Genomic DNA, 25,382 nt, shown 5'->3' with positions numbered 1-25,382 from the left:
CAACATTAACCTTTGGGCTTGGAGCTACTGAGTTTAGACCAATGGCAGATCTGGCCCAAAGAAATCTCCTTCCTCACATTTGAGAAAAATATATATTGAATTAGAAAGTACACACCCTCCTCCCTTGGTGGCCACTAAGTATTTGTTTGCTTTTTAAATTCAGGGGAGGAGAGGAGAAACAAGCTAATCTTACAAAGGTTCACCCCACCCTCTGCTTGGCTTCTCTTCCTTGGCAGAGCTCCCCAGCAGCAGCTGGCTGGCTGTTTTTCTTCTGCAATTCTGTTCATGACATTTCCTGCAACTAGGTTTTTCTGAAGGTTTCCAGCAGTCCTTTCAGCCCCTCACCCCCTTTTTTGGCCTCTCCCCCCACTAACCATGGCCTTGTGCCTAGTTCCCAGAAGCTTAAGTACCGTATCCCCATCAGACATCCACGCGTACACTCTACATACCCTCAACACATACAAGGAGTTTCTGTGGCTTGCACGTAAGTCTTACTAATTTACCAAAAACCAGTGGTTAGAATAAGGGATGCTGAACCACTCTCTTTCTGCTGGGGGTCTAAATAGAGACATGGAGCTTGCACCGTGTTTTTCAGTGACATGGGTTGTGTTCATGGCTACTGCTTCCCGTGCCCTGCCCTTTGCTTCATTTAATGTAATTCTTTTTGGAGCTGCAACACGTACCCCTCTCCATGCAGAAGAATGGATAGAAAGAACTGAAATTAGGGAGAAGACCCGGCAAACAGACCCTGCATTACTAAACATACTGGCACTTTCTCTCTCCATACTGCTAAAAGCAGCATAAACTGTCCTTTCATAGGCTTTTATAAACATTCAAGTGACTTATTCTTTTAGTGTAAAAGCCTACTTGTATATTAAGTTCTTTGTTATCAATGACATTAAATCAATATCATCAGTGCTACAGGATCCAAGTCACATCTATGCTGTCACACATAGTTTAACTTAAGAAATGCAGTATTGAGACACAGTCTGTTCGTTTTTCATAGAGTAATTTAAAGTAGAGCTGTTGAAGATCAGTGAGGGTTTATTCCTCACTGTGGCCAATTTCTTATATGTTGGGTGGGTTTCTCTTCTGTTGACAGTTTTATTACCGAGTTTCAATGAATTCCGAGAAGATGAGTGTTACACAGTTATCACGAATAGCACTGAAAAAGCCTTGTGACGCCTGCATTGTGCGTGTTAAAACACTGAACATAGTCTTTGAGAAAATTAAATAGTTGAAGTGGTATGGATTCTTTTTGTATACACATTATTTTTTTTTTTTCCATGTGGGTTTACATGCAGTTCTGGACAGCTCATAGTCCAGAGACTGTATAGCTTCACTTGGTGTACTTCTTTGTCTAATGAGTGACATCTGTGTTTAGAGTCAAAGATGGAGAAAAACAGTAATTCGACCCTTGCCAGAGATACTTAATTGAGAGTAAAACATACATCTGGGATTTATTTGTGTGAAAAGATACAGAACTGAAGTATTAAGTCTTATTCCAACCTGACCCTGCAGTGCCCTTTCCATTTAGTACATTAAGAATCAAGATTTATCTACAGATATTTCACAAGTCAGAAGTGACAGTTATTGTATAATCTTAGCTGCTATTACAGCAGATCTCACTCTTTTTTTTTTTTTTTTTCCAGCCACTGCTTCACTCTGTCATAAAAGTGAAGTAACTTGTAATACAAACTGACCATGTATTCTTTCAATTGCTTACTTCAGGAAAGCTATGTCATGATGGACATAACATTATATAGCATAATGGCCAAACATTATGCTATGTGCCCTTGCTGCTGGTAAAACAAAGTGAACTGTGCCAATAAAACTCTAGGTTAACTGAAGTTACAGAAGGCATTTTTCCAGTCATAGGTTATGTCATTAGTCTTCTGCAGTTTCTGAACTTGTGGTCTTCAGAACTAATCTGAACAGCAAAAGGTGGGATTAAAGGAAGGAAGCAGTTTCTGCAAGGCACTCCATATTTCATATGTGGTTTGGATGGTGTGCAAGACCCCTGCTGTCATTAAAGGTGAGGTTCATGACAGGGCACTTTCTGAAAGGAATGGGAAGTTCACGATTGATGGAACTAGCAGGGAACATACCAGTGAGCTCTTGGGGCTTTGTGCAGGACCTATAGAGAACAGCCAGAAATGAAGGGCTTTCAAAGATGAGGAGGGACTCCCGTGTTAATTAACATCATATGGTTGGGCTTACTGCATCTCCGTAACCACATCTGGAAAGAAAGTGGCATGAGTGGACAAGGAGTTATATCAGTGAGACATCTCCAGGTGATGAGGGGCTCGTCCCATTGTCACTTCCCAGGTGCCACCCTCTCGTGAGAGTGGAAGGGCAGCAGCTCTGTGCCCTGTCCCACATCAGCATGAGAACCGCATGTAGCTGGGGGTTATAATGAATGTTGGCAGGGATACCGATTTCTTGTTCACGGCATTTTGCCATCAGACCACACTGCTGGAATTACAAATAGGTACAAAGTAGTAACTGCCTAAAATGCAGAGGGGCCAGCTTGTTTAATGAGCACTGGGGAGAGAGACAGCAGGCAGCCAGCTCTTTTCCTCCACCTGCTTGGACTCAGTTTCAGTCTCAGACACTTTAAGTTTTACCGTTTGCTTTGCTCCCCTCCTGGAAGAAGGCTATGGGAAGTGACTAGAGCCGAGGGGGAAAATAGAGACCCTCAGCAGATAAGTGGCAGTCTGTCTTCTCAAAGCTCCACTTCTGGGGGTACCTGGCCTGCAATCTCAGATGTTTCTATGATGAAATCTTAGGAAAACTAGGCTCAGTCAGGGAACCAGAAGTTTTATCCAGAAGTTGCTCAAGCAGATAAGAAAATTCCATTTATGTTATCCAGAGGTGTGAGTTAAGAAGATATATAAATGGTCTTATCTACAGCACAGCTACTGGGAGTATGTGGAAATCCAGCATGAATGTCCTGGGTTAGAAATGTTTTATTATCGTTGGTAAGGAGGGAACTGTACTACCTTGTGCCTGACTCTCAGACTTGTGGGAGAGGAGGAAGAGAATTGCAGAGACCTCTTGTACTTGCTTGAATTTCAGCATGCTGTTTTTTTCTTTTGTTTGTTTGCTTGTCTGTTTTTGGTGGTTGTTCTTTGTTTTTGTTTGTTTGTTTGTTTTTTACCTTTTTCTTCTTTAAAACAAAGAAGACAGTGCTCTGTTATTTTCTGGTTTGACAGCAGTATTGACTTTGTGTTGCAATAATCTGAGGGCTGTTAATTCACAATTTGTATTGAAGACTCTTGTAATTAAAAAAAAACCAGCCTTAAGGTAGGATCTACCACAGAGTAGATCTGGGGGACTTTTATATTAAAAAGGGTAGAACAGATACTGGAAACCTCTGTTTTGCATATATTGTCTATAACAAACTAATAATTCACTCCAATATTGTTTTAATCATTTTGTCACGAAACTGATGCAATAGAGTGGAGAATGAGGTTTCAATCCTTTCTGAATGGAGGAGATTTAATGTGGCCAAATCTGTTTGTGAAAGATAAAAATTATGTCATCATATCGCCAAAGTCTGTTAAAATAAAATCTTGGATTATAGCATTGCTCTTTCAGTTTGATTGTATATTTAAAAATAGTCACTATGGTGGAAAGAAAATGTATGTGAGTTGGTCATTGTAATGCACATATTTCAGTGTTATTAATCCTAAAATACGAGATTTTTATTACTTAATGTGAAAAAAACCCCAAAGAAGTGAAATATATGCTGAAAAAATTAACACATATATTTGTGCTTATGTGCAATAAGGACGTCTGTTTAGTTATTACTTAAATGGGATGCCAATTTCTCACTCCAAGTGACATGAATTTAATTCCAGCCTGTAAACATCAGACAATAGCAGCCCTTGAATGTTTGGGGTTTGTGTTAAAGGCATGAGAACTGAAAAAAAAAAATGCTTTCAGTAAGGTGGTTAATCTAGAATGTCTAGGGAAGTTATTAGAATAATAGGAATTTGAACTGGTTGAACAGTGGATTGTGGTTCTTTTTAAACATTCCTTCAGGGCTTTTATTTTCTTTCTTGCAGAGTCCCAAACAATACAGCCTAGCACTAAATAAGAGTAACAGAGTTCATCTTTACTGTGCCTTTCTGGACTATAGGTATGTTACATAATTTCAATTTTTTAACTTGATTTAATCAAATTGCACAGTTTGTGATGCTACATATTGCCCATGTTCTTCTTGTTCTCTTTTATTTATGGAAGTAAAGTAATGAAGGTATGGTTTACAACAAATGCAATCTCAGTGACTTTTCACCATAAATAGGAGCATTTCTTTTCACTGACCCTGTGTTAAGTAGGTGATTGAGAGATTGAAAAGTGTTGGAATCAAAACTAAAATGCAGACTGATACTGATCATGCTTATGATGGTTTATGAATATATCCATTTGGGCAGATGCTTGGATGTTTTAAGATGGCAAGCCTCCAACAGAACCATTGTTTTCTGTGGATCTGTGCCTGTTTCACAATACCATGTGAGATCTGTATTTAAGAGCTGTGAGTTTGGGCCAATTCATGCAATGAAGAAATATTATGCCCCTGAATGCAAATTAGAATAAAAGGTAAATAAATGTCACCTTAAATTTCACTCAGGAAATAGGAACTATGGAAAAATAGCAGGTTTTTTTTTTTTTTTTTAGTTCTGAATATATTTAACCTCTTTTTGATTTCCAAGCATGTTGCTCTTGCTGAGTTAAATGAGAAAGAATACAAATAGTGAATTTTGAATTTCATGGGGATTACCTGTTTTTGAGCTGTAATAATATAAATTTAATTGATGTAGCAATGGCCTGCAATGCTGTGATCCCTCCTATCCAGCATGCACATGGGAAAGTCACTGTAATTGTTTTATTGAAGTTTTGTTTCAGGGATGTTGAACTGTCCCAGCTGTTAGCAGTTACTCATCGTTATGGTTACTCACAAATTATGATAAATTAGAAACAGATTTTACTGAAGCAAATTAATATGGTTGGGACATTGTTCCTGTATGCTTTTCCACTGAGGCTTGTGCCTTTGAGGCTTTGCCTTGGGATAGAAACTGAAATGTGAAATCTGTCCTTCCACGTGAGTTTTACTTGTGTCAGGATAGTCTTATTCCCTAGTGCATGGTAGTTAAAGAATAGGCAATTGGTTTCTGACCTACAGAAGATTCCCTTTGAGAACTCAAGGAGGTTTCAAAGGACAGAAGAAAGGTGAGGTAATACCTGTCTGTAAAATAAGTACCAATAAAAACATCACTCAGTCTAGCCTGAGGACTCAAAATGATATAAAAAAATAATACATAGTTAAGAAACAGACAGACTTATGGTGCATGGAACTCCACTTAGATGTGAACGTGTGGCTCCTATGTCCCCACTCTGTGGGAGGGCTGTGTCAGCACAGGTGTTTCCAGGTTTTCCCAGCTCCAAGAAGCAAACCCATGAGGATCACATCCCTGCACAGCACTGGGACCAAGCCACATGGCCAGGCCAGCCGTATCCTCAGTGGAGCAGGGGCTGCTCTCACTCTCCCTGAGAATGAAGTGACAAAAAGCAATCGCTAGGAATCATGCTCAATCAGTCTAAATTACTTTCTTTGACAGGATGAGTGGGACAGTGAATAAGAGGAAGGCAGCAGATATGATGTGCTTTGACTTTTGCAGGATTATTGAAATGTCCAATATGGTAGTTCTCAAAATATAGAAATTTGGGTCTAGGTGAAATGCTATAAACAGTTTGCACAATATTATGAAAAAAAGTATATAGTTATTCACTAGTTATAGAACTGGGAGGAAATCTCTAGTGACATTCACAGAGGGGTCTGATTTGGGCCCTCTTATGGTCAATATTTTTGTTAACTATTTTCATGATGGAGTTGAGAAGACACTGAGAGTGTTTGTGAATGCACCGGCCTGAGATGGCTTTCAATCTTTTATATCTCCTGTACAGTATGATGCATGTCGAATTAACCTCAATAAGATGCATTTTGATAGAGATTATGTTCCATTTTTGTGTGCTTTGCAGCAATGGAACTGGTGTCTGGTCTAATGAAGGTTGTGTGCGTGAGAGCGGGGACCTCAACTACTCAGTGTGTCTTTGTAACCACCTCACTAACTTCGCCATTCTGATGCAAGTGGTGCCTCTGAAGGTGAGATTAAGCAAAGGAATAACTCTGTTAACAATGCATCAATTGCGTCCTCACACCACACCAGTAAGTGATTGTAACTGGGCTCATTTTTGCCTAACTCAGATTTATTCCACAACTTGCTGTCTGGGATGTTGTATTGCTATTTCTTCTTTCTTTTCTAAAATTTTTGGGAGCTGAAATGGAGCATGGAGTGAAATACCTCTGTAGCAGGTGGGAATCCTGAAGCACTGTACTTTATACTCGCCCTTTTATCCTGATTTTGTCAAATACAGACCAGCCTGGTTTTTACGATTAATTTTCAAGACTGAGGCAGCTGAGGTGTGTCTGCTTAAGGCTTTTGGTAATTAGACTTGTGGAATATGAACAGCCGAGACTGAACTCCATGTGAAGTGAGCTCTGCTGCCAACTGGTCCCTGTCATTTGCTGTGCCAGCTTGCAAGAGCTTCCCTGCTACTCTTCCTTCACCTAGCTGCCAAGCAGAGGCTTGTGTAGAAGAAACAGGAGAAAGAAATGTCAGTTTTAGAGTTGAAACCCCTTATCTGTAGTTTCTCTGTGCTCAGTTTCTTTATCCAAAGAGCTGACAAGCAAACGTCTTCTCAGCCAGAACATGACCAGGACCTTCTACTTGCTGCTCATGTTCATCTCTGGTTTCAACTGAAGTTTGATGACAAACATGTCACTCTCCTCATCAAATACGTTCTTGTCTTCACGATACCTTGTGGTGCTACAGAAGGAGCACAGTGTCTGCTCCTTGTAGGTGAAGTGCTAGCCTGTGCCTGCTGAAGGACACCCTCTCCAAGCTCAGCACCAGGCAAGGCCAACCCGGTGCTGCACCTTAGCAGGCAAACAGACAGCACTGTCATGAGTATGAGAAATATGGTTTTACTGCTTCATTTGGGTGTGCTACTGTCAGGGAAGATCCAATGGAGGTAGTGATAAAGCCCTGCTCTGGAAAACCCTCAGCTGATAAATAATGAATATATAAGATAAATAATTTACAGAGAGTACATTCAAAGTAATGCATTACCAATTGTCTGTCAAATTTATACTCTCAGGCACATTGTCAGCTTTCTACAGACACCATCCTAACAGTATAAATTAACAGACTGAAGAAGAGCTTCAGTAGGACTGTAGGAGTCTTACTGTCACATTTATCACTGTGTGCTACTAACAAGCATGGTGTCCTCTGTGGTACAGCTAGAGGGTTTTTGTCAGCTCTGTTGGCCTGGGTGCACTGCATATGAGGCCGTGTCTCAGGCTCCTGTTAATTGGTTTGAGTGATGGGTTTGCCTTTATTTTAGACAGTAGCTTAGCTTAGCCCTGAGATAGGTACTTGTGCAGGATGGGCTGTATGTGCTCATGATGGCAGCACAGAGGTTCCTGCAGATAGAAACACAAGTCAGCTTGCAGCATAAGGCAACCGTAGTCAGGGTTATCCCACTGAGCTGCAGTGAAGTCTTTTCGAGGAATGAATGATCCAAAACTGCCATTAGGAGTTACTGATTCAGTAACGCTGTTAGCACAACTGCTCACACGGCAATCCCAGCTACATGGTGTAATGCCATCAAAGGCAGGGTCACGGTGTAGAACAGCATGGTCTGCTATCCAAATAATTTAATTAATTCCTGAGCCCTTTGTACTGGTAGAGCCTTTTAAAGATGGAAGGTAGCTTGTTCAGGTCACCCAGTTTTCATCTACCCATTATTGTCTTTCCTATTCGTAAATCACCTAATGACCCCAGCTGGTTTCCAAGTATCATTTTCCTAGGAACTCTTTGTACTCGTAATAAAATGCAGCTTTGCCTACAGAGCTTCACACTTGTAAGATAAAAATAGGATGGCAGAAATACACTGTTATTAAAACTGTTTTAAAGAGCCATATACAGAGATTAAATGATTTAACCAGGATTAAACTGGACATTCACTGACTAATTGCTGGTGAAAGATTATTCAGTTTTCCACTGGAGAATAGTTCTGAAATATCTAACTTTCAAACAAACTGATTTGAGATTGTTATGATTAATGAGATGCTAGAATAAGTTTTAATATCATGCAGTATCAGTAATTAGAGATCAAAGACATTTTATATCAAAGTATTTGAAGTCAAACTTTCTTGAAGAGATCTGCATAACTGGGAAACATGAAGGCACTGTCCAGTTTCTTACAGTCATTTAATGGTTCTGCTTTTAGAATTTTCTCCCTTCTTAACTGTCTGTTCTAATTTGCATCTGCCACAGTTTTTTTTGGAATGTTTTTCAATTGCTTTTTTATTTCTTTATGATAATTTAGAAAACAAAATGCAAGTGGGAACCATGATGCATAAAATCCTTCTCTATGTGATGCAGTACTGGAAAAGTTGATCCTGAATATTTTTTTTTCTTTTAAATTAGATTTAATTCATGTATTTTTCTGTTATAATTTTAACCCCTTACACCTAAAATCCTGTTTCTGAAGAAGAAGGCAATTTATACATTATTGGCAGGAAAAGTGAAATGCTGCAAGGTGGGAGGAATTGCCTTACAGTCGTATTTCTGGTAAAGAGTCCCTATGTTCCTTCTGCAAATCCATGAGAATTTGGAAAGCTTGTTGCAGATGTCACCAGAAGATTGTGCAGGCTAAGAAGACAATATGTATTCATTTATAACTTTTTAAAGTTCAGCCAAACATTTTTTTACCTGCTCCTCAATTGGCAGAATTTAAAAATGTGTTGTGGGATGGAGAAATCCTTGTTCACCGATCCGCACAGCAACGAGCCTGAACTGCACCTTGGCATGGCCACCTTGCCCTGTCCTCCCTGCTGGAGGGAGGTGACACTGAGAGTGGGCACAGGGGGAGTCTTGGATAATGTTGCCACGAAAAAGAAGAAGGATGCCAGCCCTTCAATTTTCCTAAATTCCTGTTCCTCTTGTTTGGTTTTTATGTAGTGCCTCTCTCAGAGTTCATCAGAAAATCTCATCCCAAATCTTTGACTAAAATAGACACTTTAAATTGGCAGTTTAGGATTATTTTAAGGTATTATTTTTATCCAGTGGGGAAAAACAAACAAACAAACAAAAAAACCCACAACCAACAACAATAGTATTTTCATTGTGACATTGGTATGAAGTTAAGATCTGGGGAAAACAGGCCCTTGGCTTTTGAGCTATACAAGCAGACTGTGCTCAGTTATAAATTCCTAAAACATTTGCTTAGTATTTGCTTCACATGTCTAAGCAATAGAGCCTACTGAATCAGCTACACAATTGGAAACTTCTCCCTGGCGTCCTTGGAAGCCTGTTAAGTAAATGTTAAAACACTGTGGATTTTAAACACATATATACATGTTTATTCACCACGTTCTGAAATTCATGAGCCAAGGTTCAAAGGGCCAAATAAATCACCAGTTTGAATACAAGATTGTCAATGCTCTAAGAAATTGTTACAATGATGTTATATTAGATCTTGAACTTCTGAATATTTTATTTTTCTTTTTATAAGTAGTGTTTCACTAGAAAAAGAGCGGGTGGGAGTAAGCTTCTGCTCACATCAAAACAGTTCTGTTTTTATAGCTATTATATACTTATGGTCATATAAATACAACTGGATGAAATTTTTCCATGTGAACTGTATATATATATATATGTATATATATATACGCTAGATTCAATTTCTTACAAAAGAGGGTCTTCTTTTAATGGAAAATGTAAATGAATTATCAGAAGTGGAGTGCCTGAAAACTGTGGAGGTTTTAAAGAAAGGCTGTACTCTGGTTCAAAGAGGTGACTTCATTCTTAATCAGAATTCTCTTTTGGGTGCCTTCTACTTCCATTCCCTTATTTTGCCTTTCTCTTTGTCATATTGAGAAATGCAGCTGTTACAATAGCACAAACAGGCAGACATCCTCTCCAAGGGCATCACGACAGCCTTTAACATAATGTACTGGTCAGCAGAGACCAACATTGATGAGGAAATCCATGAACACTTGAGACCAGTTCAGCGTGATATGCATTCTGATGCTCTCAGCCCTTCCTCATGAGACTGATTTTATTTTTGCTTAAGAAAAAGGCATAAACTTTCCATTGAGACATTGCAGGTATTTACAGTGAGTTTGCTGTTCGGAACCGGGCAGCATGAAATACTCTCTGAGTTAGATGAAACCAAGGTGTCTCTAAGCAAGGAAGACTGAAAATAAGTGAGCTTCCTCAGAAGTAACCTGCCACATAAATACTTGTGAGCATTTCTTCAGTGAGCTGAGCTTGTATGATAATTGTTTGCTAAGAATGGCGACTTTTTCTTCTGAGTTATGTTAAATTTGAACAAGAATCTCCTTGGTTAACTCTTTGTCCCTTCCCATGGTCAAGTCTGGCTTTTTCCACTTGTAGCGTAGCACGATCCAGACCCTGTCAGTTTGATGCACTTGGAACCTGCCCTAGTGCCGCCCTTCCTGCTAACACCATTCCAGCTTATTTCCACACCTTCACCAATATTCAGCAGCTCTCTCTGTATATTTGCATAGTTTGTACATTTCTTGTGAGCACAAATGACTTTATATATTCTCAAGATTCTCTATCATTGCTAATTTATTATACTGTACAGATCTATGTTCATACTCTGTATCTGGCTTGAGGAGGAATCACAATGTGTTATATGGATTTTATTTTGTTTCAGAGAGGCATTTTTATGAACAAACTTGTAGGATATCAAGCATCCGGCAGTGCTTTCTCTTGAAAACCTGAAATATTGTGAGACAAGGAACACTGACAAACTGTTAGAGGTTTATGGGGCAGACTGTCAGGTGGGCCTAATTTCCAGGGAACACAGAAATGCAAGAGAGGTGTAAGGAGGAAGCTGTGAGATGTAAGAGAATTTTTATGCCAATATTTCACAGAAAGAAATTGAACGAGAGCAGTGATGAGGGAAAGTTTTAAATTCTGGAATGTTAACTTAAATGTGAGAAAGTGAACCCCCACTCTGATATCTGTGCACTATACAAAAGTGTGTGGAAAAGAACTTCTTTGAATGCTGTGAATTAGCTAAAACTGAGCTTGGATTACAAGCAGACCTGAACACTACTCCAGATTTTATATTAGTTTCAGCAACAGCTTGACTGCAGTAACGCCGCAGTGATTGTGAAAGAGTGGTACTAACAATACTGCTGATGAGCCTGAGGTCCGTGTATGCAGCTTAGCTGCTTTCAGTGATGCAGGGGATTCACAGTTGTAACAAGTTTATTTCAGGAATGAAAAAACAATCTTGGAAAAACTTACAACCATGTGGCACTCAGATGTGAGGCTGGCACTGACCTGTTAGCCTGCTGATGAACTGGCCACGTGGAGTGCCAAAATTATCTGTGTCTTTATCACTCTGCTGTTATGTCTGTATCGCGGCTGGCTTGAATTCAGGCTTGCTTGCTGAGATTTCTTTAGGTTTTAACTTGGGAAATAATAACATTTGCTTGGAGTTTTGGAGATTATTGGCAATCAACTTGTTTAAATAAATAAATAAGGCCAAGGTAAAATGTGACCAAAGACGAGCAGAATGTTCCTAAGGGACATGTTCAGCCCTTGATTGCCTTTGTGAGGTTGCATGGACGTAATTAAGGTCAGGACACCATCAGAATTTGGAAACTCAGTTGAGAAGCCTTTTGACAACTCTAGTCAAGTTAGTAAGATTGAGAATTTTTATAAATGCACTGCCCCAACAAAATATATCCGTGGGACATTTGGAGCAGTTGTGCAGATATTAACCAGCTGGTGCACCCTCCTCTGGGAAACTCATTGCTCTGATCAAGCTCCCCTTTCTGATGGGGGAAACAGATAAAGTAAAAAATAGCAAATCCTTGCTGGAGCTGCACTCTCAGGGGTTAATTCCTGTATTTTGCCTTCCTTGATTCACAGAACCATGTTCTGGCTTTCACCTCAGCCGCTGCTCGCTGCAGTCAGAACAAACCTGTGCTGCCAGCTGCCCTGCAATGTTATAGTTAGGAAGACAATGGTGCATTAATATAGCTGTGGTAGGAAAAATAAATAATCCATTTAGTTTGACGTGTTTAAACTGGTTTATGTTTGCTTCATCTGGAAAAAGTCCAAGTAGAGGGCACCCAGGGTGATACTTTGGTGGTTTTCCTGAAGTACTACAGTCCTCACTATGCAGCAGATTTTAGCCTTGATAGGAACAGCAGAGGATGGGAGATAAGATGATCCCTAAGTACGTATCCTCCATATCGTCCACTTGCATAGGTCTTGGGGAGATCTCAGCACACAATGCAACCACCTGCACCCAGCACCCAGTGGTACCCCCTGCTGGAGGGGAAATGACTGGTGGAGAGGGCCCGTGCCCTGGCTGGGGAGGACAGATGAAATCAGAAGGAGAGATGCGGGCAGTGTTCCTCTGGCGCAGTCAGACCAAGGGATGTCACAAGGTGGTTCCTAGCCAGCGGGAGTCAAATCCAACATGGAGCAAGCCACACTTCAAAAGCACTCCAAAGAAAATTCAGGCACTATTATTTCATTTTGGGCAGCTTTACTTCCTCTCATCAGTCAGTGGGGTCCTGTGCTACTGCCAGCAAACATGCCAGCCATCTGGCAGTTTTTATTTTTATAGTGATCCAACAACTACGAAGCATGCCAGGCTATTTGTACCATCTGCCACATAAATGTCATTTCAGCAAAAGGATGCTGGACACCTGGGGACCTAGAGTTCCAAATCCTTTTAAAGGGGAAATCAGTGTCTCCCACTGTAGAATAGAGGTTGTTTGGATCCCCATCTAGCAAGAGACCAATGTAGGACAAAACAGTAATATTTATGGCTCGTAGACAATTCTCCAATTCTCTCTCTCTCTCTTTTTGGTTTCTTGTGGGGCTTTGCTCTTTCTGTCTTTTTGACTGTGAGGATGTAAAAACAACTGCACTAAAGCTCACAAGTTGATGGACATTTTCAGCAAAGTAATGGTGTCATACAATCTCTGGCAGAAATTGTTCAGGTTTTTAAACATATTTTCTACCTCTTTAAAACCAGAAAGGAGCTCTTGTTCCGTAATTCAGAAGGGAGGATCAATGCATTTCAAGCTGCCGACCAATGGGCTTGAAAGCAGAGAAGAGTTTATGAAGGTCAAAATATTAAAAAACTTCTTGGTCTTGCAGCTGGATCTATAGGCAACTCATAACATCTTTAGGGAGACCAGGATTTTGAAGAGACTTAGGGATTTGGCTGTGGGCTTCTATTTACAAAAGGAAGGACATCTTCTTTGGGGATATACATGTGTTTTTATGTTATTTTTCACTGTTATAGCTGAGTTTGACAGCAATTTTGGACAACATATGGGTGACTGAGAAAGAACAAAGTTCATCTATTTGTGTTTCTGAAGGCTGTTTTGAAAATGTCCTACTATTGTCAAATATTAAAAAATATGGGGCATAGGTGTATAATTTGTAAGTTTGGTGTGTTATTTTCCTAAATCGAATTTTGCAGTTATTAATCAAATATTGCACTCAGAGGACATCAAAATAGCAGTTTGAAATGAGAACTTTTGTTCTTAAAATTTTCAGCCAGCTGAGGTTCAGATTATGTGCTGTAATGGGACAATGAAATGGAAGTAACATGGCATTCACTGATTTCTGCTGTTTTGTGATTTTAATATAATTACATTTCTCAGCATGTTTTTCATTGTTGGGAACATAAAAAGAATAGTGCCTTAGTCCAGTAATTTTTCTTTCGTGTTGAATATTTAAAAATTGGATAGGCATTGCAGTTTTTTTGGTCCTTGTTTATTACCATTGACAGTTTATTTAATTGAAGAGATCTCTGCAGACAGTTTAGACAGCCCTTACCCACCAGATGAACAAAGATAAATCAGCCTATGTGTTTATGCTAGGGTTGCTTTGTAAATTTTCTTCTTTGCTCTTGCTCACCCTCTCTGCTTTCCCCTCCATTTTATTGTAGTAAATGTTGCCCCCTTGGAGGATCTCACTGATGTGCTCACTCTGTGATTTTCATTGTATTTCTTTTGTCTGTACTACACCCATGTTCCCTGAAAATTTTAACTCAGAGCCATTGTTCATCCTTTTGCTCTTCCGTTCATATGCCAGTGCGGCTCTGCTAATTTTGATAGGAGGAAATAGGACACTCTCTGGGCCTGTCCTTAATCCCATATAATTACATAGAAAAAGTTGGACTAATGCTGCAAAATACTAACCCCCTGACATCCCTTGGAGAATTGTTTGGCAATTACTTAATTTCACTCAGCAGAACAGAACAAAAAATTACTTTTTATTTTGGAAAGCACAAATATTTAAGAGCACTATAATGGTCAAAAGAGTATGAAATAGGACTCTGTTTTAATCAGAACACTTAGCAAAATAACATAGTCTCCCTTTCTATGGTGGGAATGAAAGCGCCGAGCCATTTGGCAGCTAGACCTTCTTGCTGACTAAAGGATTTCCCCGTGCAGTATAAAAATGTTATGATAGTGCACCTTAACCCATCACTGTTTTCTGTTGAACATCATTAAACTTAGTCCTTCTGTACTGTCAGGTTCAGTCTGCTTCTGGTGTTGACCTTTTCAAGCCCTTTGTCCCCAAAGCATGCTGTAGGGGAAATTCAGGGCTGGGTACCTGGGGAGTTCTGGCTGCAGTGCAAGCCACAGCTAGCCACAGTCCTGAATCGAAATGGACATTTCTGAATCAGAGCCCAAGCTGGGGAGAAGGGAGGCAGACATACTCATTTTCATTGAATTTTGCTGGGAGCTGGGTATTTAATTATCCTCAACTGCTCTGAAAGATCTAAGGCTCGTTTTGGCAGGAGACCATTGTTTCTCTGCCTGCTAGAGCCTGCTGGACCCACACTGGGTTTTCTTCTCCTCATAGGCCTCTCTCATGGACTTTGGTTTATCTGTTAATTGGAGAACAGTATGAGTCTGCTCTTGCTGGAACAGAAAGTAGAGAACAGATGTAGAAGTCTGAGGCGTATGGGCGAAAGTAGCTCCTTCAGTTTCACAGAGGGTAATCTGCTGTAAATACATTTACCATTTCTTCCGAGAACGTTGCAGGTCTTAGGCCTGAAAAGAAGGCAGAAAAGCACACTGCTCTGTGTTACACAAACAGAGATATGAGGAAAGACTCGCAAAAATCTGTTTTTCTGATCCCCAGACTTTATTGTAATTGGTACCGCTTCACAACTTGAGTCCTTCCTCCCTGCCATGCTTCCTTCAGGCTTCATCTGAACGAGAAACTTGCTGGGTGAGGTTCATAATGAGCAGATTACCCACTGTTTGATGACATCTTGCCCAGAACTGCTCTAAAAGGCAATGTGGGCTTTTAAAAATACTAATTAATACTTTGGCAGAGATATTTGGAAAATTCTAGATTTTTCATGTCACAGCAAAAAGTTTTAAATAAGCAGCCACCGGGCTGGGCTGGCTGGAGGAAAAGGTTCCTTTAATGCCTGAAAAGTAAGTCCCCTTTGTAGCACTTCCCTGCTAATCTCCCGGAGATGTGGAGTTCATAGCGAATGGGAATTCGAAAGCAGTTCTGCTGGAAATGGCTGACAAAGATGATTGGGCTGCAAAACATGACTCTCAGAGGCTTTTTTCCTCTGAAGGTGTCTGATACACTGTGGATTGAGAAAAGTGTCTCTGAATAGAGTTAGACTTTTTGCTGTGAGTAGTGATTGTGTAGCCCCATTAGGTGTGGCCCCACCAAAATCATACTTGTGGTCTCAGTGAGTAGACTGAGCCTCCTGAATGAAACACAGATGTTAATCTGGAAAAAAAAAAAAAAAAGGCACATAATGTTATGTACATAACAAAGTGCTTGGCAAGCTGAAGGAAAACAGTGATTTGTATTGTTATTATTATTTAATATACAAATAAAGGCCTCACTGGGCTGAAATTGAATTTCAGCAGCCTTTCTGGAGGCAATTAAAACCATTAGCTTCATCAGCCAAGGCCAGCGTTTTAATGTCTCTGAAACACTCAGGCTGCCAAAGTTAATTATTCATCCTTTTCTTAATTGGATTCAGATTGCATTTTAAAGGTGCAGCTTTAAGAGGGTTGGCTGAACCTTAATTTTTCAACCCTACCTCTCCTCCCTTCCCTCTCCCCAAGAAATGTCTCAGAAGATATCATTTCAAGCCTTTGTAGAAGGGTTGGAGACTGGATTTCAGGCCAAGCCAGCAGCTGATCATCTCATGGCAGATCTCAGTCAGCTTGGTAAACAGGGCAAAATCATACGTCATTGTAACTGGCTTTGTGATAGTAATGCTGCTTTTAGATGGCAAGCTGGCCAAAAGAGACACAAAAATATCACTTGTTCTTATGCTAAGACTTAGGGCAAAATACAGTTGTCATGTCTTACATTTCCACTGGTAAACAAATAACTTTCATTTTATAAAATGTTTACACTATATAAACACATGCAAAATATCATATTCTGAATTCTACCAATAATTCACACTCTAAGATGCAAATGATAAGTATGATGTAGTCCTTAGACTGCAGGCTTCATTTCTTAAGGCTGTAAAACTGTTTTTTGGTTCAAAACTTGCTGTTTGTTTTTTGAAGAAATTGCTTTTCAGAACAGAGGATTCAAAAGCAGTTTAGAAAATGAAATTATTCTTTCATGGCTACGTTGTCAAGTTGTAATTCGGTATACAGACAACCCTTTTCATCTATGACAAACCTCGTTTTAAGTAGTTGACCTCAGCCCTGTGACATGCTGCCTCTAAAGGCAAACAGGGAGGGATATTCTGCACTATATAAAGAAGAAAAGTTTAGATTAGCACTCCCCTAAAACATCCCTTCTCTGGACAAAGCCAGAGGTACACCTTCTGCAAAGGAGAAGCTGAGGGATCAACTGACTGAGGGATGAATAAGGAAAAACAGCAACAAGAGTGCAGAACTCACAGAAAAGAAGGGAATACCTGGAAGGGGATGCTGAGCAAAGAGGGCCCTGTGCTGCCCAGACAGATGCTCTGATCTGACCCGTTGATATTTTCTGTCTCTATAGACCATTTAGCTTTTTGATGTATTGCTGTGCTGTGTGGTATAGATGGTTGCTTGTTAATATTACATAAATAAATAGGTTTTCTGATCTAGATACAGCTAACAATTTTTAGAGTACAGTCTTCCAAACAAGCCTCTCAGCTTCAACTGACTTTTTCCAGATCCTCCAGAGATGAAAAGTACCATCCCATTATAATAATATATTTTCATCTTCCTGTGCAGTTATTTTTAAACTGAGAAGTTAGATGTCACTCGTTTTCTTGTTATTAACAACATCATAAAAGAAAAATATACATTTGAAGTCTGAACTGGTGTCTTTCCAGGATCGTTTCTCAGGCCATCCGGTTGCCTATGAGTTTCCAAAATAAAATTGTTGAGCAATGTACTAACTTCTTTTATGAGTTAGAAGTAGGGTAAGACAGTAGACTATAATATTTCAGATGGGTGTAACTGCTGAATCTGTCAGATCTTTGTCCACGTTATTAGCGACACTTGCAAGGTAAAGACTGTCACAGGCTAAACTAAAAGGGTGGGAGTTTTATATGGAGTATGAGTTTTTGATTTAAGTGTTTCTCAAAGCTGAAACTAAGAAACATCTGTCTTTTATAGTGTTCATGATTACTAACACTCATGACTGCACGAGCTTGTTTCCTAGTGTTTCAGCTTGCTGCAGACTTTAGAAGATGACCTTATACCCTCAAAGAAGCAAAATCTTTTAGAAGCGAAGAATAATTTAATGTAGATTGGGACAAGTGTGAGAATCATCCTCATGGGACTACTTCACAGATTGCTCAATGTTTTATTTGCTACTCTTTAATGCTATTTTCTTTAGTAATAACATTACAGCCCGATTAGCATTTTTGTGCTGACTACAAGATCATCCCAAATTACTGTCTTGTATTCCACGTCATGAACTAAGTCAGAAAAACTGCAAATAGACAAGCTGAGGTAAGATGAAATCAGCTCCTGTCAGAGCACTGGGATTTATAGGGAATTGTTTCTGAATTGATGAGGCCCCACGTTTTGTCAGTCCAGGTATTTCTAAAAAAACTGCATGCATATAGTGTGAGCACAGACACACACCATCTAGCTGTGGTGTAACAGCTGGGTTGTGAGGAGTTAGTAGAGACCTGGTATTTTAAGTACAGATTCTCTTCTCTTCCCCATCATATACCTGTCTTTAGAAATGAGGCTGCACATGCTGGGAATCATTCCAGGTCTCTTTGTGCTGTATCCCTTACAACCAATATCATCCACAAAAAGGAGCTGGTTGCAGTGGCGGGAGGCGATATGAGCAGGGACTGCTCTCTGGTGCAACTCCAACCTGACAGTTCAGTTTGAGAACAGCTATCAGAGGGCTCTACCTTTTCCTTAATAAAAAACGATTCAGAACTACCTGCAAGATTTTTGTCCCTCACACCAGACAAGACGACAATGTGAACTTCAGTGATGTTGCTTTTGAAACAGTTGTTAGCAGACAGATGGGGATATTGATTTAAGAACATCATTCGTGGAGCATTGTGAGATTTGGTCGTGTTTACCAGAGGCAAGAGCGATTTCCAGTTCACAGATGTGGGTACCTATGTCAGTTATTTTAGGTTTGAATGGCTTGTTTATGTTTTGTTTAGGAGTGATTTTTTTTTTTTCTTTGAGGTTTCCAACTAATAGGGGCTCCACCTGGGAGTGCTTGACTTATGCCTTGTCTTGCCCTGCAGGGTCTTCTGGAGGAAGACTGAGCTAAAGCCCAGAGAAACTACTTTCTTAGAGGCACGTTAGTTATGATAGAAATTAGTTAGAAAAGGATGTCTGTGTGATTATTATCTTCTTTTGCATGTAAAATGGAAAAAGAAAAGCTTTTGATTGTTGCCTGTTTCCACTAGATGGGTCCCCTGCATCTTCTGTCCTTGCATGTGATCATAAGATATTTCCTTGGCAGACATTATCCGCCTTTGCCAATGCAAACACTGTGATAGACCAGTGGAAATCAAAATGAGTGCTGAGCAGCTTTCACCTCTGTAAGGAGAGTTTCTGGCTGCAGGTGTTGGGAGTGAAAAGAGTGAAAGCAAGCCTTGATTGATGAGAAATTCTGATTTCAGGGTGACTAGAAGCTGGGAAAGTTTCCTCTGCTCCCCTCCTCCCTCTGGAGAACTGCAAGTCAACCATAGCAAGAGAAACGGATGTGTATCAGAGCAATCAGGAAATGAGGTTCATGCAGTTTGGACGTGAATATCCCTGATGAGGAAATCATTTCAAAACTGCCCAATTTACCATGGAAGTTATTCCTGTTTCAGGAACAATCTGTGAAAGCTATACATGGCTTTTCTGGGCAATGAGGAGAGACAGAAGCTCTTTTGTAAAAATTAAGTGGACCTTTTAAGCTGGTCCAGCACACAGAACTCTTTTGTCTCTGTAATTGATGCTATCCAAGTCAGGGGCAAGAAATGTGTCTTTGGCTGAAAGAGAAAAAAAAAGTACTAGAGAGCTGCATCATATTTCCTAGGAACTGTAACACCATAGCAACAGTTGTCTTTCAGTGCTGCTGCTGCATTGCTTGATAGTGCTCAGATTGCTGGGAGAGCCAGAATCGGTTCTGCTGTGACACTGGCTGCACGTGAGCTGGTACTGTTAGTGGATAATTACAGGAAAAATGGACATATACGGTGCATCATTTTTGTCTGTATATGCAATGATTTTTTTCTAAGAAACATGCAGCATTTATTTCTCTCCTATAAAAGGAATTTTAAGGGGAAATTTATCAGTAGAACTGATGGGGTCAATATTCTTTGATGAAATACTTTGCATGCCAGGAATTGATATTGTGTGTGTGGAAATAATGTAAAATCCCAAACTGTGAGGATGGATTATTTATATTAGACAGATTTACTGTAGAATAAATAAGTAAATAAATAGGAAAATATATCGGTTCTTTCAGTATTTTTTTTTTTTTTTGGAATTAATAAATATTCTGAATGAGTTTTCAGCCAGGAACTAAATGTATAGTGAATATATGTTGAAATAAAAACATAGCATTTCAAAAAAATAAAATAATAATAAAATAACTTTTGGATTGACTACATATTTGTTTTCAGATGTTCAGTTTATGAAAATGTCAACTCTATCCAAATTCAAGTCAGGAGAAATGTTTGAAAATTCTTCTGAGATGAGAAAGCTTTTTCCTGCCTAGTTCTGTTCTACTTATTATATATTAATACTGCCTGGCTCCCTTTGTTAGGTGTGGCTTTTTGTCATTCTTGTGTGCGAACTTGCATGGAAAATTAAAGCACACTTTCTGATCAAGTTAGGATGAAGAGACAAAACAAAATGTCCCTCCCCCTTTGAATCTAACCAGGTTTTAACATATATCCTAGTGTTGGGTACTGTAGAGTCGCAGACTAAATGTTCATGAAAATTGAATTACTTCTCCAAAAGGTGCCTGTACATAAAAATAGAGGCTGAACCTAGAGGTTTACCCTCTGGCTGCTCTTGCTGGGTCTTTTCTCTGGTTTTCCATTCTGTAGATGTTAGTCCAGCTCCTTCAACAGGCACTGAAAACATGATACATTAAACAAAACAAGTGGGCTATAAATGGCCCGTGATTTATGGGTTATCTTGGTTTGTCAGTTCTCACTGCTGTGAAGCACTTCTGGTATTTGCACAACGATGTAAATTATTGCAGCGTGAGAGCATTAGCAAAGTGCCCTGCGAGCTGTGAAATATCCCATTGCTGACATTGTTTGTGCAGCCCAATAAACTGCTCTAATCTCAGGCTTGATGCTATCTCAGCAGTAGAGGAGCTAACTTGTTTTGAGGAAATACTGACTGATGAAATGCAAGAGGGAACCAAAATGCCACAGACGTGTGGATGCCCTGGCTGTGCGGCTGACAGTTCAGACGGCTCTTCATTTTGCACGTCAGAAACAGCAGTGAATGATCATGAACATCACCTTATATATGGGGACAAGGGAAGAGGAAAAGCTACATGCAGGGGGGCTGACCTGTGGTTCTGTAATGTAATAAATCAACTAATAGTTTTTTCTTTTTTTTTTTTTTTTTTTTTCTCATTTGTGTACAGCTAACGAGAGAACACCAGGTGGCCCTCTCCTCCATCACTTACATCGGCTGTGCTCTGTCCATCTTCTGCTTGACGATCACGCTGGTCACATTTGCTGTGTTGTCGTGAGTGATTTTAACTTAATACCTGCTGAGAACTATGGTGCAGAAAAGCCAAACAATGCATTTCAGGCCACTGATTTGGATCCCTTTAGGTGCTCAGAATAAAACAAAGGCTATTAATTCTACAACCTTCCTTAATTAGATCCTGCACATGTATTTGTAACGGTTGGTTATTTCTTAATTACTTTAATTTCCCGAAATGGGGTGGTCTCTATATAGCGAGCTATTTCCATGCTATGCGGGATTTTTAGATTTATTTATTTTTTTAAATGTCCATGTTTTGCCCTAATTCAGGAATCTTGTAAGGAGGCTGTAGAGTGTTTGCTCAGGAGCTAAAAGCAAGCACAGTATCAGCAACGACTGCAATATCACACACACTCTCCCCACTAGATATTTCTTGGAATTGCTTGGAGTGAAATGAGCAGTACTTCTTTCTGCTTTGTAACCATCTTTTCTGTAAGGCAGTGTATTTATAAGCCATGTAGGTGTGCCTGGACAGGAAGGCTCAGTCAACATTAGATGCGTCATTTCTGTTTTGTCAGGATTGGTTACAACCGCATCATATAACCCACATTTATTTTCAAATATCTTTCTGTTCTCTGTTGGGCGAGTTTACAAATGTGTTCCTTTAGGAGGATGAAGGACACTATAGGAAGTGTGAAATTCCCTCTGTCTCGTGTTTAAATCCTCTAGATCCCTGCACCCTCACACCTGTAATATGGCAGCCCCTTTGCTGTGCTTTCTGCACTGGGAAGGTTTTTGCCATGGGCACTTAGGGCCTCTTTGCCTGTTTATGTTCCAGTAGTGACAGCTGAGTTTGAGGCCCAGCTAGGCTTGATACAAACATTTCTGAAAAAAAGCTTTTATAGAGGTTTCTGTTTAAAAAATAGAAAATCTGACAAGGGGTGAAATAACTCATCCAAGGTTGCGCAGCAGATTGGGATCTTAACAAGGAATATGATTTCTCTCTCCTTTCTTGTTAAGTGCTAAACCATGTTCTTCCTACTCAGGAGTTCAAGTTTTGATTTCTGTGCCTAAGCATGTCTTTTGGATGTCCTGTTAAGAGGCCAGTTTCTAGGAAAAAGGGTTTGCTGAAACCCAATAAACTGATTGCGATGTTTGTTTGTTCCAAAAAACTTATTATTTCCAAGTCTCAAGATCTGTGTTGGTCATACTTGGATTAAGTGTGCAATGTGTGGCAAAATCCAATCTAAACAAGTCCAATGTCTGCCTATCTGGCATACTTAGACTAAGGGGAATGATCTGCTCCATTTTTGTCTTGAGTGCAAAACTGGATGTTAGAGTGTTTAGAAAGGAAAATGAGCAAAAGAAGCTGATACTGCTGCAGCTGGGCTGAAAACTCCTTGAGAAACTGGAGACAAACAGCACACTTGGAAAGAGAGTTTGGACCCAGCTGACTATCACAGTGTTAAGCACCCCACCTACATACAGAATCATTCAAACTGCCAATTAAAAATAATTTGATTAGGTTTTCACTGGAGAGCGGGGCCTCATTAGACAGCTGAAGTGAAATTTTGCAATGCAGCGTTAGCTGATCATGAGGTAAGTGGAGAGGAATCTGGCAAGTTCTTTGCTACTCTGCGTCCTGGCAAGGACGGCTGCTTCCCAGGGGGGCAGTCCTGATTGCCTTCTGGGCAATGACGCTCCAGTTTGTAACTACATGAAGCTCCTTATTAGAAAGCCATTGGCGCCAAGCAGTGCAACCTGTCTCTGGGTTACTTTTAGGACATTGATGCGTTTTTTAGACTCCCTCTTCACTCCCTCCTCATGGAACTTTGGCTGAAACAGCACTAGAAGAGCAGGGATGATAGCAAGCCATCATCTGCATCATCGAGTCCGTGTCATCCTGCTGAAGGGGGCGTGCACAATATATCACCAGCTGTTGCAAAAGTCATCACAACGCAGCATGATGCAGCGAAAAGATGGGAGTGGGTACTGTTGTGCAGAGGAAGCACTGCCATTCATGCAGGCAAATGGTCTCCCAAAACAATTAAAACTGCCAGTAGGGACTGGCAGGCAGCATGGATTGAAAGAGAAAACTTGTAGTCATTACCACTGTTCCATATTTTAAAGAAAATAATAAAATTATGCAAAAGGCCTGAAATGTTCAGATAATGTTTTTGGTTTATACTTCCTATTTCTGGATGAGTACAGAAGCAAATGGTCAGAAGGCTGCCAGGAAACCACGTTCTTGTCAGATTTCCTGCCAGTTTTTGCAAAAACAAGAGAGACAAGGTTCATATAATGTTGTAATCATGGTCAGTGCTCTATCAAGATGGGCAATGACCATATGTGTAAGTAGTTATATTTCTTGTGCTAAGAAGCTGATACTGGTAAAGTCAAAATTGTAACGGCATCCTTTTCAAGTTCACTTATTTCGAATACAGGCAAATCTCAACAAAATACAAATAGAAACTTTGTGGGACAGTCTGGGCTAGATGGTGCAAAGCAATACTTTCTGTGAAGTGCAGATCTGATGTCCCTCCTTGACAGCTCAGCACCATTCAGAATCAAGTCCTTTGCAAATATTCCATCACAAGTCATTAGCAGAGCTAGTTAATGTGCAAATCAGATTGCTGCTGCCTTCAGGATGGTGGCAGAGTAAACAAGAAACCAGGTAGATACCACTCAGTCCTGGTGGAAAAAGTGCTGAAAAGACATTGTGATAACCCCACCAGGGCAAGAGACCAAAAGCCAAACAAAATGCTTTCTGATAAATCATAAATGTGTTCATGTTTCTTGGAATACTGTCTTATTCATGTGTATTTCTGTCTTCTGCCAGGTCTGTGAGCACCATCCGCAATCAGCGCTATCATATCCATGCCAATCTGTCCTTTGCTGTCTTGGTAGCTCAGATCCTGCTTCTCACCAGTTTTCAGTTCAGCCCTGGAACGGTAAGTGCAAGAGAGAGAATGGCTGTGTTTTTGCAAGGCATCTGCATGGTATGAATGCTGCATGCAAGAAAGTGTCTGTTGCAGGTGAGATCTCCCATTTTAAACATGCCTTAGCCAAAAATGCCACCCCACAACCTGGATAAAGCTTTCTGTGAGTTCAGTAGTGTTATAATAGTATTTGTCTGTGTCTGTTTGCAAAACAATTCTGTATTGGAGAAGGTTGTATGAATTCTGTACTTAGGTAGGGTGGTAGTTTATTTGTATTTCTGTTAGGTGATTGATTTTTCTTTCTTTTTTTCCTCCTTTTTTTTTTTTTTTCATTTTAAAAAGTCATCTTATTCTTGCTGGAAGGTAATGAGCTTCCTAGTGGAACTTTCACAATTTATTCTGCTTTCTTGGTCAGCAAAACAGAAGGTCTTTTTTTTGTTGTTCTTCATGAAGTTTTATTTATGTGGTAGAATATGCTATTGTTTTGAATAGCAGATTTATTGTTCATGATCTCCACTCTGGAAATTTAGATATTTTAAAAATATCATTCATGTTTGACCTGAGTCATAATCAATGAGAAAGGTACAGCAAGCATTGCTTACTTAGCCATAGGTGTCAGAAAGCATTGCCTCTAGGTGTTGTAAAGAGTTTAAACTAAGATCCTCAGTACTGCAAAGCACGTATACACTTCCTAGGCAACTCGGGCAACTGTTTAAGCAAATGACATACATGTTCATATTGCTTACCTGGAACTTAAGCTTTAAGCAAGTTTAGGCTTTTTCTGCTTTATCATGAAGACCTGAACTTTATAGATTTAGATATATATCTAGATATATATCTAGATATAGATATATATATATTTAGATATAGATATAGAATTTTATAGATCTCCTACTGTAGGTGGGAATTCTTATACAGAGTGCCACGGTCTAAACCATCAGAATTGGCACCTAAAACATTAATTAGGCTCAATTAAGATGAGTATGCCAAGGTAACTATATTACACACAAGTGAAAATGATTTGTTCCCACTGTTAAAAAATATTAAAAAACACTATTTTAAATCACATAAGATCTGTTGATGTAATGTCCCACTTGAAAAAGGCAGAAACAAAAACTGATTTTAAAATAATCTTCCAGTGTGTTCTGTTTGTGTAATGG

The 25,382-nt window shown here is 39.7% G+C and overlaps 1 protein-coding gene across 2 annotated transcripts in view; it reads left to right on the top strand.

The window, feature by feature from the left end:
- The window catches only part of ADGRD1 (adhesion G protein-coupled receptor D1), a 154,315-nt gene that overhangs the window by 82,343 nt on the left and 46,590 nt on the right, over positions 1-25,382 (top strand). For both annotated transcript variants that reach the window (XM_040576901.1, XM_040576900.1), the window contains 4 exons: positions 4,071-4,144; positions 6,046-6,169; positions 21,219-21,322; positions 24,123-24,234. In XM_040576901.1, coding sequence (XP_040432835.1) covers positions 4,071-4,144; positions 6,046-6,169; positions 21,219-21,322; positions 24,123-24,234 — 414 coding nt within the window. The remainder of the gene's footprint in view (positions 1-4,070; positions 4,145-6,045; positions 6,170-21,218; positions 21,323-24,122; positions 24,235-25,382) is intronic.

This window comes from Cygnus olor, chromosome 17, assembly GCF_009769625.2.
Source record: "Cygnus olor isolate bCygOlo1 chromosome 17, bCygOlo1.pri.v2, whole genome shotgun sequence".
NCBI lineage: Eukaryota > Metazoa > Chordata > Aves > Anseriformes > Anatidae > Cygnus > Cygnus olor.
The sequence above is the reverse complement of the archived record's forward strand: the minus strand, read 5'-3'. Positions and strand labels throughout refer to the sequence as shown.